Consider the following 14,570-nt stretch of genomic DNA (forward strand, 5'->3'; position numbering starts at 1 on the left):
TGATTTTGAGAGTCTTTAGTCCATATAAAGTAGATATATTGATGTTTTATACGTTTCCTTCGACATTTTGAATTTGTTGAAAAAGTCATAACAAGATTCAAGGTTCAACTTGCTCCGAATTGTGTTAGATGTGACACGCAAGGATGACCGAATTGTAGTAGATGTGACACCCAAGAATTACCGTTTGCACACCAATTTCTAATCTTACTGTGGTCCTGCACAAGTTGCAGCAACCGGTTCGCAGGCCAACTGCCAGTCGTATCCGTGTTTGATCCAAAAGTCATATTTCCTGTCTTCTTAGTGCATATCCTGAAATGCTACCCTTATTTCCCAATTTAGACCTTAAAAACAATAAATTCACTAAAATAAAGTGCCCACTAGTGACATCGACATTTCCTTCTAAAATTAAATGTACAGGAAGATCTTTTAGGCCAACGTTAACGGGAATTTTTCCCTTAAGTTAGAGGGTTATTACGGAGAAACACCACTGATACCCTATTGCCAACGTTCACCGATTGATTCATAGCTAGCTGACGAAGTTGGCCCGACGTTGGCATAACAGCAGCTAACCGCCGATAGCAAAAGCTCATAACGACATAAGCCCAACGTTGGCGCGACGTCGGCAAAAGGTCGGCATGGTTATCGATAATATGACGTCGGCCCAACGTTGGTGCAACGTTGGCAAGATAGTGGCATCGTTGGCATAACAGCGGCTTACCGCCGATAGTAATAGCTCATAACGACGTTGGGCCAACGTTGGCGCAAAGTTGGCAAATGGTCGGCATAACAACGCAGACCACCGGTGGGCCGACAGCGCGCCGCCGGACACGCCGACCTGGAGCCGACGTCGTCTGCCAACGTTGGCCCGACGGAGGCAAAGTCGTCGGGCCACCGTTGGCGCGACCACTGTTTGCTATCTGGGACTTAGTGACCGGGCAGATATTAAGGATAACGAGTATATCATTCAATAAATTATGGTATACAACATCGAATCCAAGTGCAGGGGCGGCTCGAGCAAACTGAGCCATGAATCGGTAGTAGACTTAAATTGCTGCTTTTTTTAGCGAGGACAGAATACCTTTAACGGCAAATAATATTAAGTTTGTCCGCTTTATGTACTGATAATAAAACAACATGGATGGAGATTAAATCGTTTTGATTATTCTTATTCTGTATCCACATTCACTGTTTCACCTATTCATGTGTAAAGGCATATTACATGATAAAAAATGTAAGTCGGCACAGCATTATGAATACACTGTAATAATTTCAAGAACCTAAGAAATATTTAGGCCTACTGTCATACATGTATTCAGTATTGTGTGCTTCTCATTTGTTTAAAATGTATAATCTTCAAAATATCCCTACATGTTGGTTTACTTTAGGCCTAACTGATAAAAGAAAATAAGTTTTTCAGTGTTAAACAGTGTATGTTACTGATGAAAATATTGATCTTTTACGCCATGTACGTGTTTCTCTCCCATTGCACACTTAAGAGTCAGTAAAAACATATTCCACAACAAAAGCAGCTCATAATCTCTAAGTTTATTGGCTAGTTGATAGACCCTTGGTTCGATCAGTCACTTTGCCTTCTTGATTCTTTTAAATATAAATCGCCTCTCGATCTGATGTGTATCCCGTAGGTGCAACCTACCAATGAAAAAAAAAACGATAGAGGTAGAAAAAAAGACAGGTATATTTTACATTTTTTTTTTTCGTTTAAAATGGGATCAAACGATTGATAATTATTATGCCTTAATGTTAAACGATAACAACATTGCTGATAAAGTGATGAACGCGCATAATTAACACTTAAGCTAAATTGTAAGTAACCAATTGCAATTTACACAAGTGAACGAATTTATTAAAATGCAATATGAAAGTACCACGCGTAGTTCGCCAGCCTTGCCGATTGTTACGTGATGTTTGCTGCCCCGAATAAATTCAATCAAACCTTGCTTTCCATTGATCATATTGTGAGTGATACTGAAAGAAGGAGGATAAAAATGTCTCAGAAAACAATGTAAAACCAAAACCAGAAAAAGAAACCAGGAAAATATTTTAAACGATTATATCGCTTGGGGTAATTGTTCTTTCTCTCTGTGATCATAGATAACATTATACTGTCTACTAACATAATATAAGATATCCGTATAAGTCTACGCTTAGGGTACATGTATATATACCTTCCTTCTCTTGCAATTTCCACGGCACGCAGTTTCTTGGCGGCAACAGCTATTTTTACAATGGCCTCTATTACATGTCCGCTCCGCAAAATAATGTCGCCCTAGAATTGTAATTATATGATAAACAAACTAAACAAGGTTATCTATCTATTTTCCGGCATTTTTCTATTGACATAGACAATATCAATATATACTCACTATTAAAAGTTGCAATCAACTCACCTTGTTGTAGATCCTATTGTTGTTTCTTTCGGAAGAATTCGTGTGGAGTACAAAGAAATCATCGGACAGTTCGCTGGTGGTGATAGCTGTAAATCACAATTTATGGCTTGAAGATACAATAAACAATGATCGATAACTGGAATCAATATTGCGATTTAAATTCTACTGAAAATAAGATTTAACAAAAGCACGATGTTCTTTGTGCGCCCACATGCATTTTGATCATCCGAGAACCTCGATCCGAGTGAGACGATACATGTAGAATGATAGCCTCTCATTAAAGGGCCTATTCATTAACACATGAATTGAAACGGTTAACTGACCTTTTAAATTTTTGTGGAAGATTTTGTCCCTGAGTTTGTAATTATATCGACTGAGGATATAAGATGCTTTATCCGTGACGACAAGGATACGCCTCCTGGAGCCGTAACCGTTGCGGTTATACTTCAAAACCTGGGACACGTACTGTAAAATAACTAGCATGGTATTAACTGTAAATTAAATTATCAATTTAATATTTAGAATAAGCTTATGTCATAAAAACATGTCTAAATTATCTTGAACACTTAAAACTGTGAAGTATAAAAAACTTTCTAAATTATAAAAATGTTCTATTTCATTATTAAAAATAGGCCTATGTTAAAAATTATCTAACAGCGTGTAAAAAGTTGTATGCACCTTACCGTCAATTAACATGTACATTGGAAATGTAGTGCTTCATCGTACGCGTGTCACATGTATTAACTGAGAGTAACTTACCCTAATTGCTTCTTTTCTTTGCTTAACGTTAGCAATAAAAACGTTATTCAGCATAATTTCTTGGGATTTGGCTGAAATATATAGACATAGTTCGTACTGCATGTATAAAGAAACCAACTTTAAATTTTACTTCAAATAATGGTATACATTTTTTTTTACTAACCATACCTCTGATTATATAGTCGATACAATATTTGCCTTATTTACCAAAAATGAAATATTGCAAAAATATATATTTAAACCTGGGATATCACACAAAATTAGGATGATATTATCTCAGTTGATAATATCAGCTGAAAAGACAATATCAGTCAAAGATCAACTTACACAATCTTGAGGTACGGAATGGTTCTGGGATACTGTTCTCATAACCCTCTTTGTTTCCTTTGAACAGTTCGTGCGCTATCAATTTTTGCTCTAGCTGAAAAAGGTCCACGTTAAATAATTCAGACGTTTTGGGGTTGTGCCATTATATGTATGTGAACGAAAATAGAATTATGTCTTGCAAGAATTCGATTGCCTGCTGTTGTCAGTTTCTTGTTAGAACCATGTGCTTCTTGTTTGTGGACAAAGAGTTAGACAGTTGAAGAAGGATTTAGCGATTTGATGTATTTGATTGTTGAATAATGGATAAAATCATTCTTTCGTTGATAAGTTAATTTTGGGTCCATCGCCGGTCGCCACTTTGTCAACGACAAAACCTACAGTACATACAAATAAATAGATTTACTTTTCAAGTCCAGCGAACTTACCTGTCTCATTCTTTTTCTATCCTTTTTAAGTTGTAAGCAGTATTTTCTAATCAAGTTTTTACGATGCATTTTCTGCAGCAGACGAGCGGTCTGAAATATCAATAAGGCGTAAGGAAAATGGCGGATAGAAAAAAGGAGATACAGCTATCTCATATCTGTCAATTTTTCCACTTTACTTTAATAGCTTAAGCACAAAATGAAGGTATAGGATTAGTAAGTATGATAAACTGCCCTGATTCATCACATGCAGATTTGGGAAGATACCATTATAAGCGCAGCGCTTATTGAAAGAACGATGCTCATTCTATTACTTCTAAACAAGCAGATCGACATGCATATGAACGCAATTCGACTAACTTGAACTTTTTTCGCACAAAATCACTACATCCAAATAATATAAGCCGGTTGATCAGTAGAATAATCAGTCACTACATCCCAATTGATTAAGCCGGTTGATCAGTAGAATGAACATTTATTATTTTAATACAACCAGTCTCTATGAATTCTAGACGATATATGTATTGTCCAGAAAAATACAACACATTCGGGCGTGATTTCACTTACAGTCTCCATAAAAGGATGTGTTGGCGGCCATGCGTCATCCAGGAAAGATGTCGGCAGCCTATCTCTGAGTCTCCTAATATAATTAATGCGCATATGGTGGATGAAAGCTTTGTTCTCTGGGCAGAGTTCGTTGTGTCGGTTAATGAACCCTTTCACAAATCTGAGAGATGGAAACATTAAGATATCTAAATCCTGTACTTTGATACAAGTATATTTGTAAAATAAATCATTTCCATTTCCATGTATGCATACATGTAAACTGACGAACTGAATTTAGAAGAATGAATTGATAATAATCTAAAGAATAATAAATAAACCCAAAGGCTAATAATGTAACTAGTGTCAGAAATGTTTTTTTTTTTTCTAAAACGCTTCTTGAACCTACTTTCGAATACACAATGCCGCACGTTTTCGTCTTTTGAGCTCTTGCCGTGCCAGGTAACTCCGCCAGTGAGCAGCTATGATAACCGCTGAAATAAATATTTTGCCAAGTTTTAAATAATTATTCTAAATAGGATTCTGAAGGTGAATACCTCACTATATGCCTATACTTACATCGCCTTTTTTTCTACTTGAAAAAAGGGAAGTATGTAATACTGCTTCAATACAATTTTTCAATTTTAACCATGACATCTTACCTGCCCATTTCATCTTGAGAAACTTCTGCCTGTAGTAATATGCTCTGAAACAGCACTGGATGATACTGGCTAGTGACAGAAAATAGGAGCAATGGCTAAATAACATTTACAGATGCATTTAGGTGTTTTCACTTGCTGGGTGTGACACATTTGGGAGCACTAAACTGAACTTTAAATCAAACAAATTCACCAGGCTCGTGTAGGCCTAAACTTAAAGCAGCACAACGTTTTAATCTTACGTCTATTGTTCTGTGATGAAAGGTGTAATAATAATAACAACTGAACTTTTATTTGATTTAATATTTCATCATCTATGCCACTCTCAAGAAGAACGAGCTCCGTATTTCCACTCACCAAATCGGTTCCTGGATTCTTGCAATACATCCTCAATTGCAAACAGCGTTTCTGGCAACCGAATAAAAATCTTGGTCCTTGAAATTGATAATACAGGTAGAAAATAAATAACTCTTTAAATGTCGAAAGAGGCAAAATTTTAACCCAATAAATCAACATACATTTTCATACCAATTTACAAATCAAATCATACAGGAAAAGTAGGCAAGTACCTTTTATGCATATCAAAATTTCTACGCAATTTTCTCTCAATAATGAGTGACAAAATACTTCTCCTCTTTTAAACTCTTTTACTTTTTTAAACAAAGACCATTACACGTGACTTGACTTACTCTCCCAGTCTGAAGTCGTCTTCTTTCATTGGCAGATACTTCACAAGCAGCTGTGTACCATGTCTTGCAGTACCATGGAACACGGGCCACGTTTCCTTTGATAAGCATTTGTATCTAAGTTAGAAAAAATACGTTAAAGCAGCTTTATCAAGCTTATAGAAACCCCTAGTGCTTGATTAAAAAAAAAACAAATATACTAAGGCTTGCAAGATTTTTTTATTTTCAATGGCTACTTACATCCATCAAAAAAAAAAAAAATCCTACCTACCTTCTGAAGAAAACTTCGTATGGCCGTCTGTAAGCAAAGCCCGCTCTTCGAAGTCGGACATTTTCCAGTAAGCCTAAATAGGTGACCTGGTGTCTTACAAGCCTTTCATCAAAAGTGTCTGAAATTTTCAACAATTAGATATTATTGTTTAATCATACTCACTGCCAATGGCGCGCTATAACTTTTGTTTCGTGCGTGTCGAAATGATGAATGTGACATCGTGTTAAGCACCGCGCATTTGATTTCACGCACCAAAAGATATGTTCAATTTGAGTGCAGGAGGCTTTTTCAAGCTAAAAATAAGAGCATGCAATTCACACCAAAATGGAATCTGAATATTATATTAAGATGTTACGTTAACTCTCTTTCTTACATGCCCTCTTGTTGTTATTAGGCTTGATGCAGCGGACGTAACATGGTTGTTTAGACATCAAAATGTCCATCAGCTCGGCTAGACTTGTCCGGAACTGGGACCCTGCCTAAATATAACACGGGTTTTGCATATACGCATATATGTGTCATCAGCTTGGCATACATGTCAAAGTAAAAAAGAACACATGAACAAATCTTTTTCTCCTTTTTGTACTGGCTAACTGGAGAAACATTTTGTTTCGATATTATCTTTTAAGTGAATTATCTGTACATGTTTTCAAAATCTAGAGCACATGCACATACAGAAAATGCAAAAAAAAAAAAAAAAAAAAAAAAAAAAACGGTTATTGACGGATGCTACTTGACGATGAATTAAATCTAAGAAACTCGCGTTAGGGAAGTGTCTCACTTACAGTAACAGGTCTTTTCTTGTTGTCGGCACAGATTTCCTCTTTTGGGAAACAGTCGGAACTCACTCTGTTCTTTGACTCACTGATGACCTATGTATGAAACATAATTTGGTGTAAAATACACTTACAAAGACCGATATAAAACAGGTTTATAGATGGGATTTTGACAAATGCTAAATATAATCTTTTTTGAGTAATAGATTTCGTATTATAGTAACTTGATGCATGCAATTCTGTCTCGCGTACCTCCTTCAAGTTTCTAAAGAGTAGGTCATTGTTTTTGTCCATGAACCCACGTAGTTTGTACGTCACATCACCGGCGTAGTGCAATATCCGAAACTCCTAGAAAATTAGAAACGTACTGGTTTGATAGAGCTTTTGAAAGAGAAGCATAATTAACTATATTTTGCCACAGTCGAATTACATTCCATCACAACTTCATGTAAAGAATGAACCACTTTTTTTCTCTTGCTGAATCAAAACAAATCATACATACATAATCAGTAATAGCCAAGATTACTTAAAAACATTGTATTTTATAAATATATATATTCATAAATATGTACAAAATAAAGATCGCCTTGGAAAATATTACATCTAGAACAGGTTGTTTTCCACTTACCCCTCTCTCTCTCTCTAAGATATCTAATTACCGTTGCTCATTGTTACAAACTGAACATGATGGTTGAAAATGTTTGCAAATCAAAATTGATAGAGAATGTACAAAACTTACGTCCTGTTTAAGTGTTCGTCTAATTTGATATTCTGCTGTGGCATGGCACACAAAGTGGGGGTGCGTGCCAAACGTGTCTGCAAGCTTTTCTAGAAATGTGAAATCAGTGGCATCCCCCGGTCTCAAACACTCTTCGTCCTAGAACATATCCATACTTATTTTTATAGAACGTCTTATTTTTTTAAAGAAAAGTATTTCTGCAATGACACCTAAATGCAAAATGTGAAATTATGGTAAGTGACGGGACCAGTTCGCAACAAAGCACGTATGAGTAAAATGGTGCCTATTAAAACTGTATTGCAATACAAATTCGCTGTGTGCAGTGGCATTTTATTGTTAAAACACTTCAGTTAACTAGTAATAAAACAAGCCTGTAAAAGATGGAACTGCACGTAGTTGACATACCAAAATTGCCATGATTCCTACTGGCTTAGCGTCGATTAAGTCACAGATGATTTTGTTATTAAAGAACTGTACTGGTTCCCACTGAAATACATTTACACATATAAAGATACAAAACACTGATTACCATGATATGAAACGCAAACATGACGAAACATACAAAAATGGAACACTCTCCAAGCAGAGGTACAAACTGCTTAGAATTGTTTAAAACTAAAACTAAACATCTATGATACACCCAGAGACCATAAGAACTTTAGTATATGCACTGCCCAGGCCTGTATTTAATTCGTTTCCGAGCAAAATGAGATATAAAAATAAACGACTACATAACAAAATACACTGTAAAGAGTAATAAATAAATAAAATAGACCGTACAAAAAGAAACCTTGAGTAAAAGGTCACCAACTATCATGATCAATCATTTCATGTTGTGTTGTACTAGTAAATATCTTTCCAAAGCCAACTGCTCTTGCCCAGCACTTACCTCAATACCTTCATTAATGTATTCATCTTGCTCTGATTTCAGGGTTAGGGTGATGAAAAGCTGTTGCAGCTTCTCGTTACAGTAGTTGATGCAAAACTGCTCAAAGCTAAAAGAATAGGACAAGGGTGGATGCACAGTGCATTTACCGGAACACATTGTACTGAAACACACTGATCTTCATCATTGCTGTATCGAGGAAGTATGAAAAAAAAGTGTTGGGCCCTGAGCCATTCCTCTCTTTGATAGATATTGGGACTGGATCTCCCATTTTTTTCTGAGCACGCTCAAATGTACGTTATGCATTGATTTAGGATGATACTTTACGAAAACCATTCATCATGCGGATTGTTAAGAGAGAAAACTAAACCAACCTGTTGTGAAGAAATACTTCAAATCCGTAAATGTCCAATAACCCCATAACTGGCTTGACCTCTTCGTCCTAATAACACGAGCAAAAAAAAATAATAATAATAATAATAATAATAATAACAGAATAACGAACGACATAATGACGTTATTGTTTTTTTTCTTTTTTCTTCAACTTATCATAATACACAGGATAGTTTAATATAAATATAGTTAGGCCTGTCCGACCTGTAAAATGAAAGCAAAACAAACGAAGAACCAAAAACAGACACACCTCTTTGGCTCCTAGTGAATCATTAATTCTTTTGACAAGCCATGAAAAGAGTCGGTCATAAATTCCTTTCGCCAACGCATCTCTAGCGTGAATGGCTTGTTCTTTTGTCAACGGGGTCACCACCTGTAAGCAATTTAATTAAGTTTTATAACATTTGTCTATTTTTTCTTTTTTCTGATAACAATTATTCATAAATGAACTGCTCTATTAGCCTACATCACTTTCTGTATGGGAAACCCGGCCCGTTGGACAAATGCAGTCTACACGCGGCCTGCAACAATTGACTGTATTTTTCAGTGAAACTGTATGATAAACTTTTTAGATATAACTTATAGTCATAAATAGCAAAATACACTAACCTTTTCTCCTCTGACATCTATAGTTCGATTGAGCAAACCCCGAAGCAGTTTTTCCTCTTTACAGCCCAACAACTAAGTGAAAAAGAAACGCTCCTATAAAATCACATCCAACATGAATAATATGTAATTTGTATAGGGAAATTTGTCGAATATCGATGCAATCCAGCCGAGAAACCCTGTTAGCTAACGTACCTGACTGACGATTTCTACTGGGACTTTATTCATGACGTCAGCACTGCCGCCTCTCTCTGATGCAAACTTCATATTCCCGAGATGCATGACTGCTGCGACTACTGTAAACAATTCCTAAAGCAGAATCAAACAAAAATATTAATGTTTTTAATGTGGACAAATATGAATACAATTGCGACAACGAATTGTAAGATTCACGACTTGATTGACTCACAAAAAGTGCAGTCGCGTTCTATTAAACCTGTAGTAAGTCCTTGTAAAAAGGTGCGTTTAACGTGATAAGTATATCGATGACGACATGAAACATATTCAAGGATCACATTGCTGCTAAATCGAAGTCATACCATCTGGTCACTCTCTTTAATCTCGCATATTTCCATAGCTTTTCTCATCTCTCCGAATTCTGCGGCATCGTCAATTGTATTGACCGAAATACACTGCCCCTAAAATGATATTGTGTGTAAAAAAATTGAAAGCAGTATTGCATTTATCACTTTTCTGACCGGCATGTGCTTATTTGAAAATGAAAAAGGAGGAATCAAGAAGCAGGGTGGTGGTTTACAATATTTATTATAAAAAGCTACATAAGAAGATAATGTAAACTTGTATTCAGTCTAACACAAATTTAACGATAAGCGAGAATAGGTTAGAAAGTCAAATTGCAATGCAATAATGGAAGGTGGCTTAGCATATAAGAAAGTTAAGATTGCAATGTATAACAAACTGAACAAATGACAAATAAGAAATATACATGGGGCCCTGTAGGAAAACACCTTGTGTTTTATTTCTTTCGAAATTTCAAAACTGTTTTAACTGTTTTAAAGAGAAGAAAATTTTCACGTTCAATGTCGTTGAATAAAATCTCGATGTCAACTAACCTTACAAAGAATCGCATACGAGTTTGGATCTTTGTGAAGTCGAAGATGATCTAATAGTTTTCTATCTCCGCTGGCCAGCAACTAGGAAGAAAATGTAAGAATTGGGTCCTTGCTGTTTTCTTAGAACATGTTATACATATTCACAAGCAAGATGGCCTCGATATCTTTAATAAAAACACAATAAAAACCACCTATTGTATTACTGAATCGAAAATAAGGTAAAGTACAAAGTATTATACCTGATAGAATATATGGAAATTTCTCTCTCCGGTTGTTTGGTTGACAATTCTAGATTTTTCTAGTAGGTAGTTGAGGATATGACCGCCTACGGGATGTCCCTGAAATGCCACAGACTGTCACTTTGCACACAGCTGACTGAATAGATTCCCTGCGATACATGTATAGATCTACAGGGTGGTCCATAAAAAACGACCTATTCCCCCCCTCTAAAAGATGGTTCTAATGATATTGCCCCATTATATTTTAGGTGATATAGAGCAGAGCCCCAACAATTCTTCTGATATGTATACTGCCTGTTCAGATCCATATTGGTACCAGAAGAATTGTCTGGGACTCTATAAATACTGAAGCACTATCATTAGAAATATTTTTAGAGGGAAAACAAAAAAGGTCTTTTTTTATGAATCACCCTGTCTTTAATAATATTCAAATGACGTATAAAATGACATGTGCAGAATCCAATCAGGCACAAAGGCCTTTATTTTCGACTACTTAATTTTATTTATTTAGAAGGACGTTACAAAGGACTCGGTTTCGCGATTCACCCGTGGAATTGTATGCTGCTCATTCAAATAAATGTTATACGAATGTGTGCAGTTCTTTCTTTGTTATGCTTTTTAATTCATAATGCTATTTGTATCTTAAGTTTACCGACCTTGATACTGAACTGTATGTCCATGTACTTGCCAAACCGACTAGAGTTGTCGTTTCTCGTTGTCTTTGCGTTTCCAAAAGCCTAAGGAAGAGAAAGAATCAATTCCTAAAATAATTTGAAAATAAATATAGTAATTGCGTTTTTACCCGGAACACATTTTTGTTTCAGTGTGTGCTTGCACTTACAGCTTTCAAACACATGCTACACATACATGTAATAACTGGAATTTCAACATATGAGTAGACAAGTAAACATACAAGTTAAAACGTTGCTTACTTCTAGGATAGGATTTGATTGTAACAGCCGTTTCTTGACTTGGTCTACCTTCACTGTGTGTGGACAGCTGGCGGCTATATAGTGCAAGATTTTTTTGGTAGCTTCGGTTTTTCCTGCTCCTGATTCCCCAGAGATAAGTACGCATTGGTCTCGGAATTCAGTCACGATAGACCGGTAGGCTGTGTTGGCAATAGCATAACTGGATTTATAAAACATTATTTAATGTGTCACCTCTCATAAATTTCACAATATAAAAATGATTTTGTTAATACGTTAAAAAAACCAAAATGATCAAGAGTCTTTAACATTTGTATAGTACGCCAGTAATCAGTGTAAGAAGAAAGCGCTCTGGTTCGCTTTAAGGTACACTCCATTGGCTTGAAAATCCCAAAATGCTGATTGTTGCCATCCTTGGCTTTTTATAAAACCTTAATACACCTTAAAATTGATTTAACCCCTTCCATATTTTTTTTCTGCAGCATACCTGACTTTGATATTTCCATTGGGTCTTATAGGAAAATGGTGACTGTTATATTGACTGCCCGGTCATTTTACGTTAAAATCAACCTTCATAAATTTCATCAAAGGTTGAATCCCAATGCAGAGGGGGATTCGTTAGTAAGAGAAATTCGCTTTTTTCCCAGGAAAAACCATTTTGGTGGGCAACTTTCATGGAGTGTACCTTTGAATAAAAAGTAAAACTATACCATACCATGTTGTTTATTTTCGTCATCAGGCCAGTTCTTTAAGAAAGTCTTTAAGTAACTGTATACTCACATGTGAGGTGGGACTTCGTAGAATCCAACATTTTGATATAAAGCCACAATACGGTCGTTGTATATGTTCAAGGTCCTGTAGGGGTTGACTGAAATAAGTACTGGACCGATGTAAGTCTGAAATAGTAAACCTTAGCTTAAAAAAAATCATAACAGAATGAATGTGAAGGATTTCTTCAAAATGAGTGGTAGACATATGCAAGGGACGAACCTCAGGACAGGGAGGGACAAAACGCAAAACCTTCTTTCATTTAAGTTTGAAAATGAGGAAAATGCTATAACGTTTGAACGCAGAAGCTGATAGTTAAGAGGTAGAGCTATGTAACGCTATATGTAACAACTACATTTTTTTACAACACAAAAGTACATCATAATCGATTCAATCGCTTTTAAATAGCTTTTACGTGAGTTTTAGATTAGAGCAATAAATTGTGTCTTTTAAATCATTCTGTACATACGTATATTAGATCCTCTCGAAATCTTTTCTGTAAGTTATCCACAAAAGCCTGCATGGACTTATAGTCCTCCAAAAGGACACAGTCCTGAACTCCAACTTTAGTTCGAGCACTCAGTGTATCCATGGTTTTCTCTTGGTTTGTTGTCAACATGTTTGAGAAAGGTCCGTGTTCATCTTACGTTGAATGTTTTGTTTCCTTGGCAATATGGCGTATTCATTAACCCCGGATCGCAGTCTCAATTCCACAAATTGGTATTAATCATAGATGTCTCACTCTAGGTTTCATGGTGTCGTGACATATTTGTTATATGACATTATCAACAAGCTGGAATTATAAGCAATAATACGTATGTATAATAACCTTTGATTATCATTTCAAATTAGATTAATTACTAGTAAACGATCCTTCATTACTGAAACGCCCATTTATCCCACCAATTGTGTTTAATGTCCACTGCAATTACGACCTATTAACTCCACCTGCAACTTCACTGGAAAGGTTAATGATAATTGACCCCAGGTTTTTGCTATATCACTAACGTCAGAGAATCCAGCATATGTTTCAAAAGCACAAGTAAAACATTTGCATATCAGTGTACTTACTGTGACCACCGCTGTTTGAAAAAGACTACACAACCAATAAGTATAAAAGTACGTTTGAGTCTACACGTTTTACATATCGAAATCAGCGAACTAATAGGCACGTCAAAGAACAGTTCCAAATTTTGGATAAAGCGAATTTTGAATTTAAGTATATTTTTGCCAGCGTGAAATGTTCAGATTGAGCCTTACCTTGTCATGCAGAGGACTGAACGACTACACAGTCACGTAGGCTCCTAGTTCCACCCACTGTACCACCTGGCTTCATTGAAGTAAGCCTGGTGACAACCGGCCTGTCTAACAGATAGACGGCGACATGGACAGCTGGTGCACGGACAGCTTATGGTCGCAAGTTGTGAAAAGACTTACACAATATGATCAGTCTCTTCGACAGAGCTAAACAATCCCAGACTATTCTGCCCTCAACACATGGAACATTCTGCTTCCTGGGATTCCTTTCCTTGTTATTTTTACATTCCTTAAATATCTTAAATAAACGGGAAATTTTTATGGAAAGCGAAAGAGGTGCATAAATGAAGCGTCACTGGTCTCCCCAAATTAAAGAGGTGAACGATTCTTGTACAAATTAATTACTTTATTGAAGTGAAAGATAAGAGCCAGCTGTACGAGCGCGTAACCGGCTGTAATGAAAGATCAAAGGATGGCAAAAGTAAATGAGTATTATGATAAACATCAAAGCTTTAATTAATAAGAACGTTCACAATATATTTTGTCTAAAAATATAAAGTTAGCTGGACAGTTTCATTTCTTTTTCTATTATCAAACGCCAACGAACATCATGCAAATGTATGGTTGCAATCTAATGAAAAACGTCGGTCCATATTTATGTCGTAAACCGAAATTGTACAAGATATAAACAATTTGCAATCAAGGCAAATTCAGGAAAATTTCAACAAAGACAATAAGTTAACATTAATTATGGCGCGTGAGAATTTTGGCGTCAATATTTCAGGAAGACGCTTCCAATCGAGCAATGACGAAGAGGTTCAAAACCGTC

General features: G+C 36.0%; 1 protein-coding gene across 1 annotated transcript; it reads right to left on the minus strand.

The window, feature by feature from the left end:
* Positions 1-1,139: 1,139 nt before the first annotated feature.
* On the minus strand, positions 1,140-14,475 carry LOC106178051 (unconventional myosin-Ic). Its single transcript, XM_013561050.2, has 32 exons — positions 13,745-14,475; positions 12,954-13,277; positions 12,497-12,612; positions 11,720-11,918; positions 11,444-11,524; positions 10,788-10,886; positions 10,549-10,629; positions 10,015-10,113; positions 9,671-9,784; positions 9,479-9,550; positions 9,120-9,242; positions 8,851-8,918; positions 8,480-8,585; positions 7,996-8,076; positions 7,591-7,728; positions 7,104-7,199; positions 6,861-6,947; positions 6,449-6,554; positions 6,076-6,193; positions 5,808-5,921; positions 5,476-5,552; positions 5,122-5,190; positions 4,869-4,953; positions 4,484-4,643; positions 3,920-4,009; positions 3,495-3,588; positions 3,168-3,238; positions 2,732-2,873; positions 2,409-2,494; positions 2,187-2,287; positions 1,887-1,986; positions 1,140-1,650 (listed from the first exon to the last, which is right to left on the minus strand). Exons 2-32 carry the CDS (start codon positions 13,101-13,103, stop codon positions 1,603-1,605), a joined length of 3,171 nt encoding a protein of 1,056 aa, XP_013416504.1. The 5' UTR covers positions 13,104-13,277; positions 13,745-14,475; the 3' UTR covers positions 1,140-1,602.
* Positions 14,476-14,570: the final 95 nt, after the last annotated feature.

This window comes from Lingula anatina, chromosome 1, assembly GCF_051362555.1.
Source record: "Lingula anatina isolate TDL-2025a chromosome 1, LinAna3.0, whole genome shotgun sequence".
Classification (NCBI taxonomy): domain Eukaryota; kingdom Metazoa; phylum Brachiopoda; class Lingulata; order Lingulida; family Lingulidae; genus Lingula; species Lingula anatina.